At 32.2% G+C, this 27221-nt stretch overlaps 1 protein-coding gene across 1 annotated transcript in view; it reads left to right on the top strand.

Moving 5' to 3' along the window:
* Nucleotides 1–26427, top strand: part of LOC107444765 (SEC14-like protein 2) — a 62393-nt gene extending 35966 nt beyond the window's left edge. The window contains exons 6-14 of the mRNA XM_071183022.2: nucleotides 2266–2359; nucleotides 3610–3704; nucleotides 7018–7096; nucleotides 7173–7253; nucleotides 11384–11470; nucleotides 15477–15583; nucleotides 17525–17748; nucleotides 20214–20353; nucleotides 24352–26427. Of these exons, the coding sequence (XP_071039123.2) occupies nucleotides 2266–2359; nucleotides 3610–3704; nucleotides 7018–7096; nucleotides 7173–7253; nucleotides 11384–11470; nucleotides 15477–15583; nucleotides 17525–17748; nucleotides 20214–20353; nucleotides 24352–24449 (1005 nt within the window). The 3' untranslated portion in view covers nucleotides 24450–26427. The remainder of the gene's footprint in view (nucleotides 1–2265; nucleotides 2360–3609; nucleotides 3705–7017; nucleotides 7097–7172; nucleotides 7254–11383; nucleotides 11471–15476; nucleotides 15584–17524; nucleotides 17749–20213; nucleotides 20354–24351) is intronic.
* The last annotated feature ends 794 nt before the right edge of the window (nucleotides 26428–27221 follow it).

Consider the following 27221-nt stretch of genomic DNA (forward strand, 5'->3'; position numbering starts at 1 on the left):
AATTATTACTTTTGTAATATTCTACATGTTGTAATCTCTATTTAAAAAAGTTAATAAATATTATGTGCAGCTAATGGCATAAAACATCTTTGTAAACATTTGCCAACAGGGGCGCCTCCCACGTCAAAATTCTTGATGGCATCAGAACATTTTGATGGTTTCAGTGCTATTTATGATGGTCCCCATCTTCCTAAATTTTCCATTATGCTTTCATGGTTTTTGATATGACAACAAACTGGTGTACAAATTTTGTACACCAGTATGCACATGCACAAATAATTGATATTTGTAGTGGCATTTTTGATACATATTTATTTAATGAAAATATTGATAAATCTTATTGGATGGATATTTGTAGGTTTAATCTTTTTGAAAATGTACTTTTTAATGGCCTTAATTTTTATAAACAAAATATAGGGATTCCGCAAGGTAATTCTTTTTCTGATGCTTTTGCTAATATTTTTTTTATATTTTTTTGAAGCTAAATCTAGTGAGTTTAATGATTTTAAAGCTTTTAGATATATTGATGATTTAATTTTGTTTAATTGTGATAATTATGATTTTATTTTTAATTTTTATCCTAAAGAATTGGTTTTGAAGAAGACTAGTGAAAATTGCTTAAAAGTTGAATATTTAGATTTTAAAATTGATATTGTTGATAAAGAAATTAAAACTGGTGTTTATGATAAAAGAAAGACTTTCAATTTTAAAGTTATTTTTTCTATAATTTTGAAACTAATTTTTGCAGTAAAATTTTCAAAAATTTAGTTTTTTCTCAATTGTTTAGAATTAATAAAATTTGCAATAATGTTTTAAGTTTTCAAGAGGCAACTAGTAATTTTTGAAAAATATTAGAAAATAATGGTTTTCCTTTTAATTTCTGTAATATTGATTTTAAAACTAATAAAATGATTGAGAATTATTAGTTTTTTTTATGTAATAAGGCAAAATCCAAGTCTTGATCGAGTTACCTCGGTCAAGCTTTACTTTTAGTGATGTCACTATTTTCTGGCTCTTTCTTAACTTCTGTCCTTTTTTTTTCTTTCTACTGAGCAGGTAAAGGGGTGTTGTTTTTATGTTTATTACAATTTATTTATGTCTCGCAGTCAGTTGCGTTATCTGGTTATAGGATTTTTGTTTCAAGTAAGCTTTTGTACGTACTATTCTTATGTATTTGCCTTCTTTTTATTATTTTGTATTTGCTTGATGTATTTTATATTTTGTATTATATTCCTTTCCTGGACTTCGGCAAAACCTTTGGGGGTACAGAGAGAGCAATTTTAGACTTTTTGTCGTGCTCTCTCGATAGAAAAGGTTTTGCTTTTATGACTTTCGGAGCTGGTACCCCCTGAAAACGTCAGCTTCGGTTGCCATATTTATCCATTTTTTTCATATTTCATTGTTTCTCTTTTTTACCGTAATACATGCATCTGTAACAGTATGCGATCACGAAATCGGAAGTTATCGGTTACAAGCTTGTTAATAATAGAAAAGTAGAAATTATTGAGAAATTGCTTTCAAATGTTTGGCGTGTTCTGTTTCAAAAAGACTTTCCAATGTTCTGGCTAGTTTTTTCAAGTTCTTCTGCTTTTTCCTTCGGGAAATTTTGCTTCTTGTTGAATGAATGATACTAAGAAAATAGCGTCCGACTCTGCCAATGATTATGATAAAACTAAATGAAACCTTAATAAATAAGTGCCTGATATTTTCAGGCTCCGCTAGAGGGTATACTCAAGCGTTGCGATCGCGAATCACATACCGAAGAAACTTATAAATTTTAAACGCATTTCCGTTATTGAAAGACTGCGAAAGCAATACCAAGTTGAATGTGGAAGTTCGATGTACAGTAAAAAAAAAAAAAAAAAAATTATTGACCACCGTCACCGCTGTTTCAAAAAATCATTACTAAACTTGCTTCTCTGTCATAATTCAAAAATAGTTAGATGGAATATTATGAGATTTTTCATATTTCTAGAGAAATAATTAAAGAGCTTTCAGATATTTGAAATGCATGTTCGCGAAACTGGTTCACGACATAACTTAAAATGTTTAAGCTCGAATTCTGTTTTCAAAAATTCTGTTATAAATATTGTTCAATAAATTTATAATAGTGGTATTAAATTTATGTTCTGGGAATTAAAGAATTTTGAAAATCACTATTGTTTAGAGCCATGCTAATATATTTTTAAACATCGGTATTGTGGTATCGGTAATATTTCATGATCCTAATCAACTATTTAATTTTGAAATGTTTGTAATGCGTAGGTGGCGGTCAAGTATAATTTCCAGTCATACGTAGGAGAGTCAAAAGATGGAACTCCTTATGGTTATATTGCACTGGGTCGAGCAGATCTTTATGGTAATTTCTTTTCCTAACAATTTGAAACTGCATGCATACTACATAATATAAAATAAATATTACTTTCTAAATATACTAGCAATTTCTCAAAATACTAATCCTTAATTTAAAAATATTGCCTCCTAATTAGAAATTAGTAGTTTTTAATTAGAAATTAGTAGTTTCTCATTAGAAATTAGTAGTTTCTAATTAGAAATTCGTAGTTTCTCATTAGAAATTTTTCATTAGAAATTAGTAATTCCTCATTAGAAATTAGTAGTTTCGAATTTCTTAATTAATTAGAAATTAGCAGTTCCTAATTAGATATTAGTAGTTTCTCATTAGAAATTAGTAATTCCTCATAAGAAATTAGTAGTTTCTAATTAGAAATTAGTAATTTCTATTTAAAAACTAGAAATTTTTAATTAGAAAAATAAAAATTACACAAAATATTGCTTTCTTTTTCTTCTTTTTAATTTAAAAAATATTGATCCTGAACAAGTCAACTTCAATGATGCTTCTTTTTTTTTTTTCTTTTCTTTTTTGAGACACAATCAAATCGATTTAAAAAAAAAGTTAAGAACTTTTTTGATGAATACATGATTTGTAATAATTGAAAAAAATTTCTATTAATGATTTTATTGTAAGTAACATGAGAAGTCAACGAAAAAAAAAATTATTATTTAAATATTTACCTTAACACGCGGAACAAAACAACATCAGTTTTTAGAAATACGGTGCATTACACGGAGAAGAAATTCTGACATTGAATGGTAATAGCATTTCCTGCAAAAAAGAAACATAATTCTGGTTAATTATCCAAAACATATGGTATTTAAATCATTTATTTGGTTCATATGGTAGCAGTTAATCGAAAACTCTTGTTGTTGAAATTATAGTTCTTATTACGACATATTTAGTAAAAAATACTAATTGAAAATAAATTAAACCGAATGAATGGGTTTCATGCCAGAATTTCTTCTCCGCCGGACTTTCTCTATCCCCTGATCTATAATTAATGATTATTAGATTATTTTTTCCGACTAATCTATCGACCTAATGGTGAGAAAATTTATCTGAGAAAGAAACGTTTAAAAAAAAATTTTTTTTCGCTTAATAAAATTCTGCTCCTACTTTAAAACCGATTGATTTAAAAAAAAAAAAAAAAAAAATACACTCCTTTTCCCCAGAATCAGGGTTCGGATCCGGATTTTCCAGCATTTTATGATGTATTGATTACTCCATAATGGTGTTACTCTCTTGTTTAACAGGATTTGCTGTATCCATGACAGAGTTTGAAGTAATCCGGCTATGTTCATATGAAATAGAAAAATATGTAAAAAGGTTGAAGAAACTGAGTGAAAAGGTAATTTATGTCTTCTCTTTACTATACTACGGTTTGTCTACGGTAAGAACTCCCCCCGTCACAAAGTCTGAGGCCGTCTGCTGCTATGGAAACAAGAATAGCGCATTTCAGGGAGGGTAGCTTCGCTTCTGTCTCGGTTTAACTCAATAAGCCTAAGAAAAAAATTCCCTTTCACTCGCCGACCCAAACCAAAACCTGTCCTAAACAATGACTCTACACCTCGACTTGAAATAGTTATACCTCATTACCATAGTCACCGCCACAGGCCCAGACAAGTAGGTAGGGGAGTTCTCACTTTAGGTAGACAAACTATGCATTCAGGATGCAAATAAATGCGTTTTTACAAATACCAATAATTGTTGGTTAAAATTATGTATGTATACTTGATTAATTAGGAATCCGATTAAAGTACGTAAACTTTTTATGTTACTCTAAGTCTAGAAAGACAAAAATTAGTCCCAACTGTTTTCCATGCAAAATAAATATATAAATAAAAATTAAAAAATTGCTTGTTTTTGGTTGTTGAAAAAATTGTAGCAGTTTGAAACTGCTAAGACTTTTTCGAGTTTAAAAATATTTTTAACATCTGAAATGTGACTCAGAAATCGAAAAAATTTTAAAATATCAACACAAAAAATGTTTTTTTTATTAACTCTGCTTGTTTTTGGTACGATGTATAATGGAGAACAAAATTAGGTCCGATTATATTGATTTGTGCCATGAGGATCTGTAGCATCAAATGATGGTAAATATTCGTCCCAATTACACGTCAATTTAACGGAAAAAGTTACGGAACATATTTTTATAAATGCAACACATTTTTAAGAGAACAACACATTTTTACAATTCACAAAGATATGCACCACATTTTTATGAAAAAGTTATAAATTCCACAATAAAGCATTTCCCATCGTTTTCTACAACTGTTCTCAATGTTTTACGTATTTTTAAATTCTTTTTATTGTCAAGTTTACGATCTTTATTATTCATTCATTTTTTTCTTAAAAAAGGATAGAAGGAAGCTGCTGTAATATTAATTTTCTTAAATTTTCTTAGGCTCACCACCTGATAGAATTTATAAATTACCGATTTACGCGGTAATTTATAATTATTATTATGATTGGTAAAATTTTACGCGTTCATTTAAACAGAAATCACAATAATTAAACTCCCTAGAATATTAAGCCTGTTCACACAACGCCTCGTAAGCATAGCATAAGCGGAAGGATACACCGGAAGTTTTCTAAATTTCTTCCTGTTTTAGAAAGCTTGTTATTGTTTACATTCAGTCAACCATCCATAATATGGAGAGAGCATAGGAGACACTATACACCACAGGAAAAGCTTTTTAATGCTTTCATTTCAGTAAGCAATTTAAATTATAGAAAAAGTGAGTTTAAGAAAACCTAAATGCGTTTCAATTGCAGATATCAGTTTCAATTGCAGAATTCAAAATATCAAAATGCAAACAAGTTATTGGGATGGAATTTCCCTTTTGCACATTTCTCTAAAATTTCCCGGTCCCGCAGTGGACTGATCGTTAAGACACGGCTCCCAGTAGAACACCGAAGTCAGGCATCACTGGCTGCTGGTAGTAAGCGGGCGGGTGACCACTTTGATCATTCTGCGTGGGGACCGAGGGTGCGCGGTATCGGTCCTCGTTAAACTGTGCTGCAGTAAAGAGCTTGACTTCCCGCAGGTCGTCGGGCTACCAAAGCAGGGAAGCCATCCCCTTCGCAGAGGATCAAAATTGCGATGGCATGTCTTCGGATCATCCTCAGGGATGTTTCCCAGACCGTTGCCAATAGCCCATCGTGCTGCTCTAGTACGACGTAAATAAAGTACCTCCCTATAATCCAAAACTTTCGGTACTTTGGAATTATCCCGTCAACCTGTCAGCGTTCGCGAAAATGCGCAAATCCTTTGGCGTCATCGTAATGAAAAGCAATTTCCAAAATAAACATTCTAAACACACTAAATTTATCAAATAGCAATGAAATAATAATAACAAAAAAATGAAAGTGTCAAAATACGTAATAAAAAAGTGTAATAAAAAGAATCAAAACAAAGTAAAAACCTCTATTTTTTTATGATTACGCATCGAATTATTCTTGAAATTAACCATATATGTATATTACTATTAATCATTTCTGCGGCCAAAAATTCTTGATAGCTTTTAAAGCGCAAACAAACAAATCATTGTGCAGTCGCCGCCACATAAATTCGTTTAAATACGAATCCAAGTGTATTCGGGTAGTTTCGTGGTGTTCTCTTTTGTTTAATAATAATAATATCTTCGAAGCTAAGTAAATCTCAAATTCGAATCCTTTTGCAGAGGAGTAAAACTATATTTCAACACGCTAAAGAAAACTAACTCGCGTGGTAGAGGAATACACAGTAAATGGGATAAAATGTGCGGTTATTGGCGCAGAGGCTACCTTTTAGCGATAAGTACCGGGTTTTTCGAAAATGGTCGACGGGATAATCCAATCCATTTTCTTTTCAGTATGTACTCTATGACGGGTACCAAATTTTCGTTTCAGTATTTGAAACTTGATGATTGTACTCACTTACAGTCCTTGGCCAAATTAGTAGACTCACTATAAGATTCTATGCGACATCTTAACCCCCTGACGCTTCTGCACGTAAGAAGTTGTATTTTAAACAGCAGTCTTTTTCACATAGCAAAATCGGTTTTCCCATGTTATTAGATAGGGAAATAGTGTATTGGAGAGAAATGTTCTCGTAATTTTGCCTCTTTGCTCAATCGCCTGTGGGTTAATTATCAGGTGATACTACACAGCTTTATTGCTTTTACGCGACTGAAACCGGTTTGCACCTGTTTACGTTCGTGTACATTAGGCGCACATTGTTCGTATACATTAGTTACATCAGGCGATATATAACATAAATTTGACGATAGGATAAATTAGACGATATATTATACAAAAATAGAATATTTATTACATCAGGTATTACATTAGTATTTTATAATAATTAGATCAAATCATTAGACGCACTGTAGTGTTTTAATAATGACATGTTTTGCACGAGTTTGTCTACAATACTTTTATATTTAAATAGACAAGTAATGGGTTTTTATTCAGGGGATTTTTTTTATATACTTCCTATTTGTATTTATTTTTAACGTATTACAATGTCGACGCATTGATACACAGACGTTAACAAATGCAAACCAGTTTCAGCCACGTAAAAACAATAAAGCTGTATTGAATCTTATAGTGCGTTTAATAATTTAGCCAGAAACTGTATGAAGGTTATTTATCCTATGTTTAAATGAATCTATTTGCAGTGTGGAAGGGAATTGAACGAAGCTAGTTTCATAGTTGACATGGACTGTTTCTCACTCCGGGAATGTGTACGGGCATGCGGTGAGCACCTTTAATATATATTTAAATATATATATGTTATGAGCAATCATTTATAAACCATCTCTTTCCTTTTTAGTTATTGAAATGGGATTTGATCTTTTGAGATTACTGCAAGACAGCTATCCAGAAATTTGGAAACATATTTTCATTATTAATGGTAAAAAATTATTCTTTTATAATCGCTCTTTAATACTATACGCAGCGCAACCGCCATTTTCATTCATTCGTCACGTGTCTTTGTTACCATGAATGATCGAAATTGGTGGTTGTTGACAATCCTACATTCGTTAACAGTGGTGACTCAGGGGATAGAGCGTTCGACTTGAAATGAGGTGAACCGGGTTCGAAACCCAGCGATGGCCTGTTGATACGAATTCTGCACCCAGTTCGCGTCGACTACAGTGCTGACATAAAATACCCTTAATAGTAAGAGGATCATGGGTAAGAGTACCCTTGCCGTCAGGCCAACCGTGGGAGGTTTTCCCCTCCACATTTCTCAAATGTGAGTTTTCTCCATCAAAAAGTCCTCCACGAAGGCAAATTTCTCCAGGAGTTTCCTTGTCTTCTGGATTGGATTCAAAATTACAAGGCTATGGAGTTGAACATTAGTATTCCTAAACCGAAAAAAATGGAGTTAGCTATTCAACGATGGTTATAAAATCAAATCACATAGTCGCTTTGGTATGAGTCCGGAATATATACTAAGTCTAGTTAAGTGCCACTGCCCGGTATGCAATCATTGACTTCTTAAGGTCAAGTGCCACTGCCCAGTATGCATTTAACCGGTACTCCGAACACTGATGTTTCTTCTAATCTATCCTCAGTGGATATTAAAATATCGAATAAAATATAATAATATCTACAAATAAATTAATATTAAATTGTATATAGCAAATATTTTGGACGTTCACCAAAGCGACTATATGATTGTTGACATTCACCGGGAAAGTCAACAACCACCGTCTTCGGTCATTCACAATAACATATACACTGGTAATTATAAAATGAATTTGCTGACAAATGATCCCTAGGCGAGCATGTTTAGTTGGTCAAAACTATCAAAAATGACATCGATAAAGTGAAAACAAGACTAATTTAATGTTTAAAAAAATAGGTTTTTTTTTTATTTAATTTTTTAATCTAATATGATTGAAATTTCCTTGGAACATAACAGTGAAATAATTTTTAAGAAGTTCCTCATTATATTGAATCTAAACTGCTGTTTGTAGAAAATGCAACACCATGAAAGAATCATCAGAATCAAATGAAATTTAATGCAGAAACGACTTGTACTGATACAAATAAATGATGAAATTTTCAAAACAAAAGAAACAAATTAAGCGTCCGAAATCAGTATTTGGTGCAGCCACCACGCGCTGCAATAAGTGCTGCTATACGACGTGGCATGGAGTCAAACAGATGTTGAATATCTGCTTGAGGAAGAGAATTCCATATCGCTTGTATGCGCAACCAAAGTTCGTCTTTGGAAACTGCAGGACGCGGATCACGAGTGAGACGCCGACCAACCATATCCCACACGTGCTCAATAGGCGACATATCCGGCGAATAAGCAGGCCAAGGAAGAAGTTGCATGCGTTGTGCTGAACAGAAGTCTCTAACAGTCCGCGCAACATGTGGGCGTGCATTATCCTGCTGAAAGATAGCTCCAGGGATGCTTTGAAGGAAAGGAACGACTTCGGACTGTAGCACTTCACGGACGTATCTGTTGCTATTGAGATTACCCTCAATTCGTATCAAATTGTATCGTCCATGATACGAAATCGCACCCCAGACCATAACTCCGGGTGTTCGACCACTATGTCGTTCAATAATACACTCAGGAAGGCAGCGTTGACCGGCATAACGTCTAACACGAACACGGCCATCATGGGTCCACAAATTGAAGCGTGATTCATCTGAAAAGACAACTTGGTGCCAATCAGCTCGCCAGTCTCTGTGCTCAAGAGCCCACTGCCGACGCAGCCGTCGATGATCCGCCGTGAGGGGAATCCTGTATAATGGCACCCTTGCACGCAATCCACGGCGCAGCAGACGACGACGAATTGACGAAGCCGACAATTGTACACCTGTAGCAGTAGACCAATGTGCTGCCAGCTGCCTGGAGGAAGCTGTGCGATCATTCACCGCCATGCGGAGCAGGTGTCGATCATCGCGCTCTGACGTCACCTTCTGTCGTCCAGTGCCTGTTTTTCGAGTTGTTCGGTGCTCGTCGGTCCACTGCTTCCAAACTCGCATCACTGTGGAACTGTTCCGCTGCATACGAGCTGCTATTGCGCGATAGGAAAATCCTCCTTCTCGAAGGCCGATTATCCTCCCTCGTTCAAACTCCGTAAGTTGCTTGAATTTCTTATTCTTCCGTCGTGGAGGCATACTCAGGTCTCACTAAACGTTTGCCACTAACAAATAATCATAGACTATTTTCAACGTCCCGCTACAGCACTTTATTTATACGCTTTCAGCATCAATTCAGAGGGCGCTGCGCGCGCCACGCACGCGCGATGGCTCTGAAACTTTATTAATTTGCATAATATCCTATAATTGACATTTGCTGCGAATTTCATTTGATTCTGATGATTCCTTCATGGTGTTGCATTTTCTACAAACAGCAGTTTATGTTAACAATAACAGGGTTTTAATAGGCATTTTAACATTAAAGCAAACAATTTAAAAAAGTTAAATATGTGCTCTTGATAAACAAATTCAACTATACTTAATAAATTTTAATCTTTCGATACTTCATTCCAAACTGCTATGGTGATAATATGAAAATGCAGTGCTAAATGAGTGTCGCTTGAGAGCCAATTCATTTCACAAATAAATAGACTTCAAGATTCAGATTTGAGTGAGTTATTAAGACCCTGTTAATATGATTCAACTACAACTGAGTAGGATTAAATTTCATAATCGTCGTTGAACAGCCGACCTAGTTTTTTGAGTTTACGACTACTAATGTTCAACATCATAGCCTCGTAATTTTGAGCCCAATCCAAAAGACACTGGAATTCATGGCTCAAGTATTGGGAAAAAGTTTCCTTTGTGGAGGACTTTTTGATGGAACTCATCCGAATTTGCGTTACACGGCGAAGAAAACCACGAAAACTTCCCGCAGTTAGATTGACGTCAAGGGGACTCTAACTCATGAACCGTCAACCACTGAGGATATTTTACGTCAGCACTGCTGTCAGTGAGAGTCGAGTGTGAAATTCGAATCGACCAGCCATCGCTGGGATTCGGACCCGATTTATCTCATTGGAAGGTAACGCTCTATACCCTGAGCCACCACGGCTCGAATAGAATTAAATGTAAGCAGTTAATGAATGAAATATTGTAATATATAGTTTTATTGTTATGTATATTTAGAAGTAAAAAAGGTGTTTTAAGGAGGACGCCATTTTTAAAAGAATGGACAAATGGAGGCAATCAGAATAACTATGAATTGTACTGATACATCTAATTTGTAATGTTAAAAAAAATGAAAAGCATCCAACATTAGTTACCCTAATTTTATTTTATTACTTTTCATAAAAAGTGCACAATTAAGGATATCTTACCTTGTTAAAAAGTAATTTTTAAAGCACTGATTTATTCGAATTCCATTTGAAGCAAATTAATAAATAAACAGAAAATATAGGTGTATGCTGTGATTTAAAATCAACAGTGGCTTAAAGATTATTAATGTAATTAGTAACACACTTAAAAATAATAAAGTGTAATTTAACAGATCAAAATGGGCTCGTTATAATGCATATCGAACCTTTTCTTTGAGGGGCCTCTCCTTATACGAGCAAAGTAAAAGTTAAAAGTAAAGGTATTAAAAATAAATTAATGCTAAAACATATTTTGTTCGTTTTCATGTCTTAATAATTATTCTTTCCTTTTCAGCTACACTTTATTTTTACTATATTTTGTTCGTTGTCATGTCTTAATAATTATTCTCTCCTTTTCAGCACCATTTTATTTCTACCATATTTTGTTCGTTTTCATGTCTTAATAATTATTCTCTCCTTTTCAGCACCATTTTATTTCTACCATATTTTGATCGTTATCATGTCTTAATTATTCTCTCCTTTTCAACTCCATTTTATAACTCTAATTTGTTTGAGTTCATGTCTTAATAATTATTCTCTCCTTATCAGCACCATTTCATTTCTATAATATTTTGCTCCTTTTCATGTCTTAATAATTATTCTCTCCTTTTCAGCACCATTTTATTTCAACAATATTTTGTTCCTTTTCATGTCTTAATAATTATTCTCTCCTTTTCAGCTCCGTTTTATTTCTACCAAGCTTTCAACATAATAAGGCCAATTTGTCGGTATACTTTCCTAAGAAATTTCCATGTTGTTTCAAGAGGTAAGAAATCACTCAATCCAATTAATTTCTATAGTGTGCGAAAAAAGAAAGAATCACCCTGAATAACTTTTAGCACTCTTAAACAGAGATGTTTTAATTTCGTAATAATTTCAATTCAATTTACTTCTCAATTAGTTCAGTCATTTCAATTTACTTCTACGGTGCGTGAAAAAATAACTTTTGAGCTAATAATCAGATTTTCATATACTAGGACTCTAACTTAATGGTTCTCGGAGGTGATGTCACTCAGATATGCTATTTAGTTAGTGCAGATTTTAAGTTACAAAGCCAGACACAAAAACCTATTTTCTCCAAATAAACATACCCTTTTTTCAGTGGATTTGGATTCCTTATTATCAAATTATAAAGAGTAGCTCTAATCTGGGAAATATGGTCCCTATAGCTTAGTCAGGAGAGCGAGACAAAGTTTTGGCCTCATAATGGTAATTACACTTTTTGAGCATTTTGCTATATCTCAAGAACTTTTCGTGAATTGAAAATGTTTGCACACGATTATAAAATATGTTTATCCAAGGAAAATTCTATGTAAAAAATAATTTTTAATTATTATTTATTATTTTTTAATTTTTATTTAATAATAATCGAAAAAAATGTTTGAAGCATAAGGTATAAAAATTTTTGTATAATGTAATTTTCAATGACAAAATACAATTGAACGAAATCAGATGAAATGTTTCTGAGTAGTAATTCAATTTTAAAAAATCGTTATTCTTCTACAACTATTCGCTTGATTTCTTTCAAGTTTTGTAATTTGTCATTTAAAATTACGTATTTAAAAACTATGTAAAAATTTGTACACTTCATAATTTAAAATTATTTCAACTAATATTAAATAAAATAATAAAACAATTATTTCAGAACTATTCGGCTGATTTCGTTTAAGTTTCTTAATTTGTCATTTAAAATTACGCACTTAAAAATGATGTAAAAATTTGTACACCTTACAATTTAAATTCTTTTCTGCTATTATTAAATAAAATAATAAAAACAAAAAAAATCACTAATTAAAAATTATATTTTACATGAAATTATCTTTGGATAAATGAGTTTCATGATAATAGCCAAAAATTTTTTATTCGAGGTACAGCGAATTACGCAAAATGTGAAATTAACATGAAGAAGTCTCTTTGAATCGCTTTTCTTAACCAAACTATGTGGGCAATATTTCCCAGATTGGTGCTACTCCCTATATTTTATGGGTCAAAAATCCTTATTCGTCAAAAAAAAAAAAAAAAAAAAAAAAAAAATCATAGAAAGGGAGTACCTGATTTTGAGACTTAAAACTATCATAACGCTTCACATTCATAATTTGTCTATCAATTTATAGACTAAAGAGAGAATTTCAAAATCAAAGCTATATTTGAACAATCAATGCTTCTAATTGATGCTGATCGAATAATTGAATCGATAAGTACAAAAAACCAGTCATTTCCACTTTTTTCAAAATTGAGATTTTTGCATTTTTACATTTAGCTAACGTAGATACAGGAAAAAAGAATTCTTTTCTTTTAATGCAGAAAGATCTCAATTTAATTCGAAAACAATGGAATTCGAAACTTGGAAATATACCACTGCTGTTGTTGCCTATGAAATCGTTGGCATAGCCTAAGAATGGATGGTTGACTGAATGTAAACTATAACAAGCTTCCTAAAACCGGAAGAAATCTAGAAAACTTCCGGTGTATCCCTCCGCTTATGTTATGACTACGAGGCGATGTGTGAACAGGCTTATTTATTCTTGGAACTTTTATTATTGTGATTCGTCTTTAAATTTACACGTAATTTCACCATTCATAAAAGTTTTCCTTAATTTATGAATTCTAACAGATAGTGAGCCTTAAACAAATTTAACAAAATTAATATCAAAGCATAATTAAAGTGCAAGGTTTGCCATGTTTTGGGTGTTATCTGATATTTGTGTAAAATAGAGCCGTTTGTTATTTCTTGGGTAGTATTATAGCAAGTTTGCGGAGTCTTCCGAATTCATTTTGTTGTTTGTTTAGTTGGAAGTTAAATTGAAATAACGTGTTATATTGAGAACACTACAAGTATAATAATATTGGATGGTGCGTTTTTTCAAGCTTAGACGTAATAATCATTCGAAAGTAGTAACCCGGAAGTCTTACGGCTAATTTGGATAGCCAGCGCCATCTGCACCCAGCTTTCAAGGTCAACCATCAATTATTTAGTTGAGGTTTTTTTTTTAATGTTTTTTTTTTATCACAATGAGTGATTCTGAAGGTAGTTCTTCAGATTGTACATGCAAGAAAGGTAAAAAATTAACTATAAGAGAGGTGACTACAAATAATATGATACTTGATTGCAAAAGCTGGTGGGTGGAACATTGTAAGAAAAATGTGTTATCATAGTGCTCCTATAGAAAAGAGTAACAGCAGTTTCTTGTGTCACATTATAGCAATTTTACTTATCAAAGAACTACATCTGGTGAAGTATTTCCTTTCTTTGGTGGTTTATTCAAATTAATGTTTATTTTGTACAAAAAAAGTACTTTAAAAGTGCACCGTAACAAATAAAGAAGCACATTTTGGAATAGTTGCAATGAAATGCAAGGAAATTGCAAACATCCAAAAAGTTTTTGCAATATAAGCCAAATGAGTTTTGTCTTTCTATGAATAATTTTCTAAGTTGCCTTATAGTCATAATCCAAATACTTTTTAATTCTACCCAAATATCCACGAATATAGAGTCTAAGACTATACTAAATACTTTTTTCATTTCTAAATATCAAATTATTAATATTTTCGCTTGTTAAAAATAATGTAAAGTATTCGTTTTAAGGTTTTGTCCTAAAACGGGTCACCTCCTTGTTCTAATTATTTTTTAAATTGACAAATTAAGTAATGTTATTTCACAATTGCAATAGAATATTTTGTGACCAACCAAGAACATTTTAGTACAAAAAAATTCTTTATTAAGCTTCTCCCGTGAAATTAGTTTTGTTGTTAAAAGCAGCAAACTTATTCTTGTCATTAGGGAAATTTCGCAAATTTACGTTAGCTCCCATAAGCAGGTGTTTAAGCAATTGCCCATGCGCACTCTTAGTCCGCATACGTCTATTCTGGTGAAATACGCATGCGCCCGTGAAAAAAATCCAACTTACGTCAGCTGAAATAAAAGATTTCGCAAAAATCTGTAAGTTCAAAACACTAGCGTAGTGGAATGTCGTTTTAACTTTGACTAAAAAATCAAAACAAACAATACATTTTTTTTTTCAAATTTTATAACCGTCGTTGAACAGCCGATCCAATTCGTTGGGTTTACGACTACTAATGTTCCACTCCTTAGTCTTGTAATCTTGAACTCAATTTAGAAAACAAGGGAACTCCTGGATCAAGTATTGGGAGAAATTTGCCTTCGTGGAGAACTTTTTGATGGAATTAATCAGCATTTGCGTTACATGGAGTGGAAAATCGCGAAAACTACCCATGTTTAGACTGACGGCAAGGGGACTCTAATCCATGATCCGTCTACCGCTGAGGATATTTTGCGTGAGCACTGTGGTCGGTGCAAGCCGGATGCAGAATTCGTATCGACCAGCCATCGGTGGGATTCGAAACCGGTTCACTTCATTGGAATGCGAACTCTCTATCCCCTGAGCCATCACGGCTCAAACATTACAAATTGACGTAGACGATGTCTTCGTTTAACGAATTGTTGTAATATCACGCGATTTATTTCTAAATTTCATCAATATATTTCTTCAAATTCCCATTCCATGTCAATGTTCTAAGTTAAAAAGTAGGCTTAAACAGAAAACAACATTCAACAGCTTATAGCTGTTGAATGTTGTTTTCAGCGTGCTTGGAGCTTTGACTTTGACCACGCCAACAGAACGTAAGGATACGTAGCAATAAATAAAACGTAAAATAAATGCGAGCACGCGCAGTTGTTTCAAATCTTACGTAAATGTGCGAAATCTCATAATTCAAACCGAATATAAATTTTTTTTTTGTTCTTTGAATAGAAAATTCTTCCCAGTTGCTATTGAAATACATCGATGCTGATCAACTTCCAGTCTTTCTTGGCGGTAAAAGAGTGGACAGCAAAGGTGATCCCATGTGTTCAGAATTCGTGAGTCCTCTTTTTATCACTGTTTTAATTGCTATATTCAAACTGTTTATTTTTGACTATAAAAAGAATGATTTCATAAACTAATTATGTGGAATTCAAATGTTTCTAAAAACATTTAAACACTATTTTTAATCAAACAAAGATAATTAAAAGAATTTGTTGTAATACAGTATACTCTCAATATCTCGAACTTCGATAACTCCAAAACCTTGTTATGTCAAAAAAATATTTTTTTCTCTTGGCATAATATACAGGGTGTTTATAAAGTCCCGAAACCATTTTGATGTTTAATAACTCATAAACGTAAATGGTTAGATAGACTCAAGAAATTTCATGACCCTTGTCAACGAGCTTTCACTTAAATAAAAATATTAACAATATTATTAAAGAAGGTTTTTCTTGGATTATCACTAGTAATCAACCGATTAAGCAAAATAAAATTAATTCTTTTGCTACTTTTGATTTCTAGGATCTCTTCAATAGCATTCTCCATTCTAAATTAAAAGCTGTTCTTTTAAGTTATTACTGTGATTTTAAAAATTTCCGGAATTGCGATTTCGATTATTGGGAAATTCTAATTCATCTCTCTTAGCTAACTTATTTTTACATTATGATGAAACAAATTATACAATTAATTAATTATATAATTAATCAATATTATATAATTAATTAATATTAAACTTCTTTTTAGATTTTTTTGATTATTTAATTATTTTTACTTTTCAAGATTATAAAATTTTGTTAAATATTATTTGCCACGAGGAATTATTGCTTCGTAATCATGATGATAAAATTAATTAAAATTTTTTGGATTTAGGTATTAAAAAGGAATCTGCATTGTTGATTTATACGACGAAAGAAATGATAGTTTAATTGTAATATAAATAAACTAATTACTTGGAATTCTAACGCTTCTAAAACCATTTATTTAAATATCATTTTTAATAAAATTAATAGAATTAAAAGAATATGTTAAGAATATGTTAAGAATTAATTATAAGCTTTAAATTATCCAGTATAATATTACCTTTCGCACATCCATTATGGTTCCAATCCAAGGTAATCAACAAATCAAACGCGCTTCAGTGCTGCAGTAAGAACGCACCATAAAAGATCCCTCTATTTTCATATTTTGCAATCTGGCAAACCTACTACGAAAATATTTTAAATCATTCTTAAAAAATTACGGAATTCATTTAAATTCGCTAGTCGCTTTATAGATTACATTTAAATGTTTAGTCTATATTTTCCTTAAATTCATTTTCTATTTTTTGCTTAATATGCTTTATTTCGTATATTTCTTACTTAATATGTTCTATTTTCATTTTAAACTTCATTCCTCACACTATTGTATTTATATACTGTGCTTTGACTATCTTAATACCAGATTAGAAAGCACTCCATTTTGCGAATATAATCTTGTGAGTTGACGACGAGATTACATATTTTCAATATATTGTTTTTCCTGCTTTTTAAGATTTTTTTAAATGACATTAATTTTAATATTTTTTCTTCCTCTCCTTTCATTAATCTTTATTATATTATTTTCGTGTTTTCTTTATAATTTTAACTTGTATGAATTGCAGACAAGATTATATCTGCTCGTTATTAATTTTTCTTATTTTCATTTAATTTTTATAGTTGCTTTAAGAATTCCTACCTAGACGATTCCAAATAAGTCGTTTACAAAAAAAAAAACAAAAAAAATACAAGGTAGGAAAAGCCGGGGGAAAAAACTGTTATATTATACTATAATTTCATAAAGCACCCTCCCCTTTATTTTAATCGCTGACTTACATACATTGAATGACATATTTAAGCTTAGTAATATATTCTGTGTGAAAAAGCTTTTCTTATTTATATTATTTTTTAGTTTATTAGCAAAAAAAAAAAAAGATCCGTTTCAGCTTTAGCAGTTTAAACTGAAGTATTTTTTTACAGATAGATTTCGGTGGGAAGATACCCTTCGAATATTACCTTAGCAACAAGCCTCTCCTCGATCCTTCTGATCCGGGAGTACAGGATGTGTGGATCGGAGCAAGATCTTCCTACAACTATGCTCTGGTTTTAAGAGAAGCAAATACCCGGATTAGAGCTGAAATCCGTTCAGAAGGAGGATCCATCGTTGGTGCCCTTCTTTATCGAGCGTTTCGACCAGGTTGCCAGTAAGTTATATAAATTACTAATTATTATTAGATCCTGGGACATAAGAAAAGCTCCAAACCAATGCCATCATTTTTAACCACTCTGTTGCTGTGGCTTATTCCTTGAATCCTCTAAAAGTCATATACAATAAGATTTTTTACCACTCTAAAAATGTATACGTAAACATAATATTGCTAAGCTTTTATTTTATTTTATAACCATCGTTGAACAGCAGACCCAATTGTTTGGATTTACTGCAGCTAATGTTCAACCCCGTAGCCTTGTAATTTTGAACCCAATACAGAAGACAAGGGAACTTGTGGATCAAGTATTGGGAGAAATTTTGCCTTTGTGGAGGACTTTTTGATGGAACCAACCGGCATTTACGTTACATGGAGAGGAAATCACGAAAACCGCCCATGGTTAGCCCGACGGCAAGGGGACTCTAAACCATGATCCATCTACCACTGAGGATATTTTTTACGTCAGCACCGTGGTCGGTGCAAGTAATTCGTATCGACCACCCATTGCTGGGATTCGAACCCGGTTCACCTCATTGGAAGGCGAACGTTCTATCCCCTGAGCCATCACGGCTCACTGGGCTTTTATTGTTAATAAGATTCGCTGAACGATTTGCATTTATGGTTTGCTCCCTGTACATTTTTTTAAATTTGCACCAATGTACAGTGCGCAAAATAAAAAACGGACCACTTTTGATCTAATGATCGGATCTTCACGTTCTAGGACTCATTCTTAATGGTTCGAAGGGATGAACTCAAATATGCTAATTAATAATAGGAGACGATATTTTAAGTTACGAAATCAGACGAAAAAACGTACCTTCTCTGAATAAACATACCTTTTATACTGGTGATAGACTGGATTATGCGAAACAGCTTGAAAGATGAAAAAAGAGGAATAAGGTGAAATTTCACAACTACTTTAGAAGACTTTGATTTTGCTGATGACATCGTACTTTTTTCATCCAAATGTACAGACCTTCAGCTTAAAACAGACAAATTCAACAAATATTCAAATAGTGTAGGTTTATTCATAAACAAGAAGAAAACTAAAGTAATGAGAATAAATCAAAAGAAAAATGACAAAATTAAAATCGAAAATCACGAAATAGATGACATAGAGTCATTTAGCTATTTAGATTCTATTGTAGATATATAAAAAAAAGTGGAAGTAGTGAAGATATTGGACAGAGAATAATCAAAGCAAGAACATGTTTTAAAGGATTACCTAAATTTTGGAGAGAGTCAAATATTGAAATAAAGACAAAAATAGTTGTTTACAAAGCTATTGTTAGAGCAGTACTATTATATGGCGCAGAAACCTGGAAACAGACTAAGATCGAAATACAAAAATTAGAAACCTTTCAAAACAAATGTTTAAGATTTATTTTTAAAATTTTCTGGCCTTACAAAGTATCAAATCAAAATCTATTAAAGAAAGCTAAAATAAAAACAATAGAAGATGAAATTAAGAAACGAAGATGGAGCTGGCTCGGACATATCCTTAGAATGCCAAAGAAAAAATTACATCTGTTGCGCTTACATGGGCCCCAGATGGTAAAAAAACAAGAGGAAGAACCAGACTTACCATCCAGCGCATGTTTGTGGGCGAATTAAAAGAATGTAGAATATCTGGCTGGGAGGAAGCAAGATCTATTGCTAGAGACAGGAGGCGATGGAGGGATATGCTAGAGGCCTTAAGTGCCAAAAGGCACGTAGAGGATAAGTAAGTAAGTAAGTAAACGAATTTTATAATTGTGTGCAAAATTTTTTCAATTCGCTTTAAATGCTTTCGAGATATAGCGAAATGCTCAAAAAGTAAAATTAACATTAAGGGGTCCAAACTTTAGGCCGCTCTCCCAACCAAACAATTGGGACCCTATTTTCCAGATTGCACTGCTCCCTTTATTTCAGGGGTCTGAAATTCGAAACCTTCGGGAAAAAGAATGTCTACTCAGAGAAAGTACGTTTTTGTAATTTTATAATATTAAATTTATAATTGGTTTTTGGTGCAGCAAAGAATAATAAAGTGTGACGTTATTTCAAATCTGCATGACATGGAAAAATGTATAGATAGATATGTGTGTGTGCGTGTGTGTGTGTGTGTGTGTTACCGTGAATGGCCGAAATCAAGAGAATGTCGACTTTCACCGGTGAATGTCAGCAATCACATTGTCGCTTTGATGAATGTCTGAAATATTTGTGATATCCGATTTGATATTAATTTATTCGTTGATATTATAATATTTATTCGATATTTTAATATCTGCTGAAGACAGATTAGGAGAAATATCAATGTTGGGAATACCAGTTAAATGCATATTGGACAGTGGTACTTGACCTGAAAAATACATTGATGTAGGGCATACCGGGCACATGTATACCGGGCAGTGGAACTTAACTAGACCTAGTTTATATTTCGGACTTTGTGCATTATCTGTACTTAATTGTTTGTTTTCTTATAGACCCGAGATTCCATTACCAAATGAGTATCTAAACGAGCAAGATGAGAGATGCAATGTAAAGCTCGTGAGTCCGTGTGTTAAACTCCAAACTCATATCTCACCCATTGACGACGAATATGAGTGTCCATGGCCAGGAATATGTGAGTACACTTATTTTATTTAATTCCTTGAAGTGGTTTTTCGAAGACAATTTGATTCATTCAAAGTAATTCATTAATTTTATAAATAATGAACTAAATTTACTTCACAATCGAATAAAATATATAGTTATCGCATAACAGTAAATATACTTAATTATATAATTGCAGTGAGTTTGGAAAAGTTAGTCCTAATTGTTCGATCAAGTTTACCAAGCGCCCTCTAGGCTAACTCTGAAAATGACGCAAAACCTCAATAGGAAGAAAGTCACACTTTTGGGAAAGTGAATAGACCTTGTGCTACAATTTTTTTAATATCAAAAAATTTTCTCCAATGCTTCTGGGTTCAAAAGACTTTGAAAGAAGTTTGAATTATTCATTGATTTTGATTTTTTTTTATCAAGATGGAAAAATCTCGCTAAATGGGCAACTATTAGAAAAGTTTATTAATATTTAAAATATTTCAGTTTATTTGCCCGATCTAATGCCACAAAGAGGATATACACACAGTTTGAATCTGGAAAAGGTTTTAGTATTATTCTGTAGCTATTATCTTGCAAAGAAAGTCTTGACAAGACTTAAAATCCACGCCTCATAATGTATAAATTAAATAAGAAAATACAATACCTCAAAAATTCAAATAAAGATGAATACCCAATGATTAGGTGCTTTGGATACTCATCTTTATTTCAGTTTATGAGGAATTGCATTTTCTTATTTAGTTTTTTCATTATGGGGCCTCTGTTCACAGTCAGTTTTTGGTTTAACCACTGACTACAGAAAGACTCCAGTGCGTTAGCAGACAGTGTGTCCCCTGATGAAATGCTGGTTTTGATAACATGCACATCTTTAGAATTTCGTTTTTGATTGTTTTTGATTTCCAACTTTTTATTTAAATTGTTTACATGAGACAAATTTGGTTTTAGCTACTTTTAGCGCTTTTCCATTTTCACTTATTATTTTGAAATTTTTCATCTTAAAATTTATTTAAATCAATTTCATACTTTGATTTGTCCCGTCCAAGCATCGTCATCTTGAATTAAACTTTTGTTTCTCTTCTAGTTTTAAATAGGGGTGTTGTGGGGCCGGAGCAATAATCCAAAATTTTTTAGTGAGGAATATTTTCGTGTTTCAGGAACTTAGTAAGCATATAACTATCTTTCAATTTATAATTTTAAATCCTTTTTATATTTTTGAAAAAAAATTACCATAATCTGCTCGTAGTAGTACTAACAAACTGAAGGCTAGCTTTGTTAATGTTTGAGAGTAATTGTGGTCTCCTTTGGGTGGTAGGAGGGAAATAAAATACCTCCCGCGGACCAACAGGCAGAAGTCCAACCTCTTCGGAGGCTCTGGCAATCCCCCCCTCTTCATGATGTTTTTCGACTGCAGGTCTGCTTTACAGGTCATCAGCAAAGATACCTCAAGCCTAATCCTGAATATCATAGAACAACTTGAACTTCATCGTCTCCGGAAAAAATGTTTCTTGCAGTGGATTCCCACCATGTGAACCTAGAGTTCAATGAAATAGCTGATTCCTTGGCTAAAAATGCCGGAGATCTCAATCAAAATACAATCCCAACCACGTTGGCAGATGCAAATGCTTTTGCAAAGTCAAGACTATTCACCCCTTTTAAAATCAAAGCCCACGATCAAATAACTAATCTTGACATCGATAGGAAGACAGCCACTACTCTCATCAGACTAAGAACAAAACATCATAAAAACATGAAAATTTCTACAGATGGGACTAGAAAATATCAAAACTGTGGCAACTGTCTTAATGTGGAACTGACACCATATCATGTTTTTAACTGCACTGCAGTCGCTGTAGGCCTTCACCTCTTAAACTACCCCACAGAAGAGGATTTGTATTCATTTAATGCCATAGAAATAACAAAAACTATTCAAGCACACCGTGAAATATGATTCAATAGAGGATACGACACCAACCAACCAACCAATACATTTAACCCCAACTGCGAAATTAATAATTATTATTTTACGATCCATAGCGAATTAATAATAATACATTTCTATTTTTAAACTACGAAAATGACATTTTATTCCTTTATAGCTGTTTCTAGGTATAATAGTAGGTAAATGGAGGAAACAGTTACTGATATGGACATTTATATAATTGTTTAAAGCACTTCAACCGAAGACAAAATTCTTGATGGTCCCATCAAAAATTTTGATGATTTCTGTTGGATTCAGCGCGATTCATGATAACCGAACATCGTTTGATGGTCGCCATCATCCACCATTTTCCAGTATGAGCTCATTGTTTTTGATATGCCAGCAAACTTCCATCCCTCCATGATGGAAAATGCTACTTTAATACTATGATGGTTAACCATCAAGAAAAGTTTGATTCTCATGGACCAACAATCCATGATGGTGTGTGATGGTTCATGATGTTTCCAGCAATACATTTCTATGATGGTTTAATGGAAATTCTTGTTAATTCAACAGGAATATACCATCAAAACAATCTGGCCTTTTTTTATGTTGACCCATCATAAATCAGTCCGAATTCCTACATTGGGGTGATAGTGGTTCATGATCGTTCCAACATTTGATTTTTAAGAAACTATGAGAGAAATTTCTGACGGTTCAACATGAACAAATAATCAAAACAAGTTGTTATTATGTTGGACCATCATAAATTCCTACATTGGGGTGATGGTTATATATGTTGGTTACCATTAAAAAATATAATGGTTCATGAGGGAATTATTGATGGTTACCTATGTTGGTCCATCAATGAAAAACTATCAAAAATTTTGTCTTGAGAAGGCATAAGTTTTATTAAAGAATAGTTCAGAAATCTTCATATTGTAAATTAGTTTTTTAGAAGAAAAAAAATTAATATACAAATAAAAATATTTAAAATTGTTATGTACATGAAGAGACAAATTAAGGAAGTTGCCATAAAATAAAACAAAGAAACTTAAGGAAAAAAAAAACTTTGATAATTTCAGATGATTTGATGAATATTGATCGAAACTTATCTTAGATAATTTTAAATTCCCCCTTTCTTCCTCACAGCACCTGCTTCTTCTGGCAAAAATTTTTTAGAACTGATTTTAACCTTTCCTTAGCTTTTATTGACATAAAAGGTGGTGGCATGATCAGAGTTTGCCCAAGTCAAAATTTCTGACGGTTTTCCATTGATGGACCAACATTGTCTTGATGGTAACCATCAATAATTCCACCATGAACCATTATATTTTGGATGGTAACTAACATAACTAACCATCAACCCAATGTAGCAATTCGGACCGATTTATGGTAGTCCAACATAAGAATAGCAACTTGTTTTGATGGTTTGTGAACCATCAGAAATTTCCATCATGGTATTTTAGAAATCAAATGTTGGAACGATCATGAGCAACTGTCTCCCCAATGTAGGGATTCGGACTGATTTTTGATGGGCCAACATAAAAAAAAATTGTTTTGATGGTATTTTCCTGAGAATCAACAAGAATTCCCATCAAACCATCATGGAAATGTATAGTTGGAACCATCACGGATCATCATGGATTTTTGGTTCATGAGAATCAAACTTCTCTAGATGGTTAACCGTCGCAGTATTAAAGTAGCATTTTCCATCATGGAATGATGGAAGTTTGTTGGCATATCGAAAGCCATGAACTCATAACGGAAAATGTTGGATGATGGTGACCATCATGAATTGCTCTGAAGCCAACATAAAACATCAAAATGTGTTTCAAAATGTTTAACAAACATCAAATGTTGTTTGCTAAATCATCAAATGTTGAAATGGAACCATCAAGAATTTTGACTTTGAAAATGGTATTGCTGTTGCTCGTCTAAATAGTAATTTGAGAATAGATTTTTAGTTTTATTCTTCTGACAAAATTTCCACAATTTCAATTACATGATTTTTGCCAGCCGTTGATTGAACATCTTTTGTTATTTTTTTCTTTTCTTTTTATGTATACCTATGTCATGAGTTATTTTTATTTTTATTTTAGATATAACAAAATTTGATAACACTTCCAACTGGATGACGTCTAGAAGAGTAATATTTCGAATTCTTCAGATTCCTTCTCAACCCTCAGCTCCTTCTTAACAGTAAGAACCAGGAATATGCACAGATGTGTCATTTCGACTCCTTCATTAGAAACATTCGTTAAGAAATATTAACTGCTTGTTTGTTCCGTTTACCAATGAAATCCCATATGCCAGAGCAAAAGGAATCCATCGTCATCCCAGAAAACTAAAAAAAAAAACAGAAATATTTTCTCATTAGTACCTGTTCACGCCAACTTCTATCGCCAAGGCACCATGGAGAATTTGTACTAACAAAATTTTTAAAAAATTAAAAAAAAAATTCCATAGGAGTTGTTACGAGTTCTACCAGTTGGTCTTCTTTTGAATTTTTATTATTTTTTATTTTTTCAGTTCATCTTGCGCCACTGCCTGGTTGTCGCCAAAATTTGGTGACTTTTTTGACACAGGTACTGATACGGAAATTTCCCAGGAAAAACTAAAACTATAATAAATTTTTTTCTTCGCCTTTCGCAATAAACCAATGTAATCAAATAGCATATTCACCCAATGTTGATTAATGGAAAGCATAGGGAAAGAACCTGTTAAGTGTGAACTCGAAAACATTCCGATTTTGAAAACCTGCTTAGTGGGCTGTAAGTATAAAATATAACTTATTCTGCCAAACATTTTTATAAGTCTATTTTATTGGGAAAATATGGTTAGTTAACATCTTCCTTTACATTTTTAAACAGTGTAATATTGAGACTTTCCATATTCTTCACACTAAAGCTTTTCAATTAAAAAAAAAAAGTGTCAACTTAATCAAAATACCATGTATCCAATGAAATTTGAACTATTTTTAGATTATAAAATGTACGTAATTTCATTCCTATACTTATATTATTTTGACTTGTTTTTATTTGTGCTTTTTGTTTTTATTTTTTAATGTAATTTATTTGTTTGTTTTCTTTTATTGAAAGATTCCTATTATATGTACAGGTACTTTTTTCAGAATTGAAAAATAGTTACTTATTCATTTTTGTAAATTAAAGTGATACACCGAGCAGAAATATGGCAAAAAAAAATGGAAAATCAATTTTCCCGTAACTTGTTAAACCAATTTAAAAAATAAAATCCCGAATTAATAAAATCCCGAAAAATGCAAGATAGAAATTCTTGGGAAGTAAGTTATTCGACGTAAATTTATTTATAATAAAGTGCCATATTTTGGTATTTTTCCTTCTAAATTTAGGATTTTATGAAAAAATAATATAATCCATAAAAACTTTAAAAAATATTATTATATTCATAGATTTTGAAGAAAAAAAAATTGTTAAAGTTGTTCCATAATTTTTATTTAAACTTAGTTTTCAAAGTTGAAAGTTGAAATAAAATCAAAGTTAAAAGATGTATATTGATTTTAAATAAATAGATATAGATAGTTTGTTGTTTTAAGGAATTGATTGTATGAGCGAGCATAAGTTAGCTGCGTAAAATGCAGTGGTGCCCCGTATTAAGAAACAACCATTATACATTGCCTAGGTTACATTTTTGAGATTTTCATATCTTCAAGATGCTTTTGTCATCCAGTTTTAGTGATAATAAGGCCGGTTTAACTCATCAGCCATTTTGATGTGCCTTGCCAAGTTGTAGGGAACGTGTGGCGCCATCTTGCTGCAAATAAGAGAGCTTTTTTTTATCAGTTGCTTGTTAAAAACTGTGGTTTGACACAAGATGAGAAAACTCATTTGAAAAAAACAAAAAAAAAAACAAGAAGCTTGTCATTCACTCGCAATGATGCTTTCAGTTTTAATTTTTACATCAATTTTATGTTTGAAATTGAATTTTATGAATTATTTTTATTTTCCTCACTTTTTCAACTTACCACACGTTCCGTTGAGTGTTGGATAATATGGAGAGTATCATATACTATTTAGTTATATTTTTGAAGTCTATAAATATTTGACGATATCTGTACAATAATCTGTGAAATGTATTAAATGTATATATCTGAAATGTGTAATTAGTTATATGCAATAAATTGTCTCAATATGTAATTGTAGTACTCTTTCTTGAACGTTTTATTTTCTCGTTCAGAGACGCGCTACATTTCTAATAGTTTTTACGAAATGTCTTTTTTAAATGTGTTTATTAATTATTACATTTTCGTATATTAATTGTTATCATTTATTAATTATTACATTTTCAATGATATTGATTTTTATCCTTCAAATTAGTTATCGAAGTAATTTATTTTTTTAATATTTTAATAACATGTAAAATTTATATGGGCTAATATAGTTAGCACATGAATGATTGCTATGTCCACCGCCGTCCTATCAGCTAGCACGGTTTCTCCTGCTTTTCTCTAACGAATTTCACTTCTATTTTTTGTTACCTTGTTGTTGTTGTTACTCATAGGAAAGACTACACCAGGTCCAAAAGACCCCTTCTTCTGAAAACATCAAAAATCTTCTCCTGCTCAACCAACATCTGGCCCTCCAGAAGGCTCTTAAAAAGGACGTCATACCGCTGATGAGAATTTTCGTTGCAAATTTTCTTTTTCCTTCAATACTAATTTTAAATTTAGAGTTTAGAAAATTTGAGTTCGGAGAAACCTAGAGTAAGCCACGAAGTTTCAAATACTGAAAAGAAAATTTTAAAATGAAAATAAACTATGAGATGATAACTTAGGATTACGCAACGGAGAAGTTCTCTTTTCTAATAATTTGTTTGCATTTTAGTATTTTGACTTTAATATTTTAACTTCATGACTTACTCTAGATTTGCCCGAACTTACTTTTTCCTTCTTTTAAATTTTAACGTAGTAGTGAAGGATAGAAAGAATTTG

Source organism: Parasteatoda tepidariorum, chromosome 7 (assembly GCF_982258835.1).
Source record: "Parasteatoda tepidariorum strain Cologne lab strain chromosome 7, Ptep-v5.0, whole genome shotgun sequence".
Taxonomy (NCBI): Eukaryota; Metazoa; Arthropoda; class Arachnida; order Araneae; family Theridiidae; genus Parasteatoda; species Parasteatoda tepidariorum.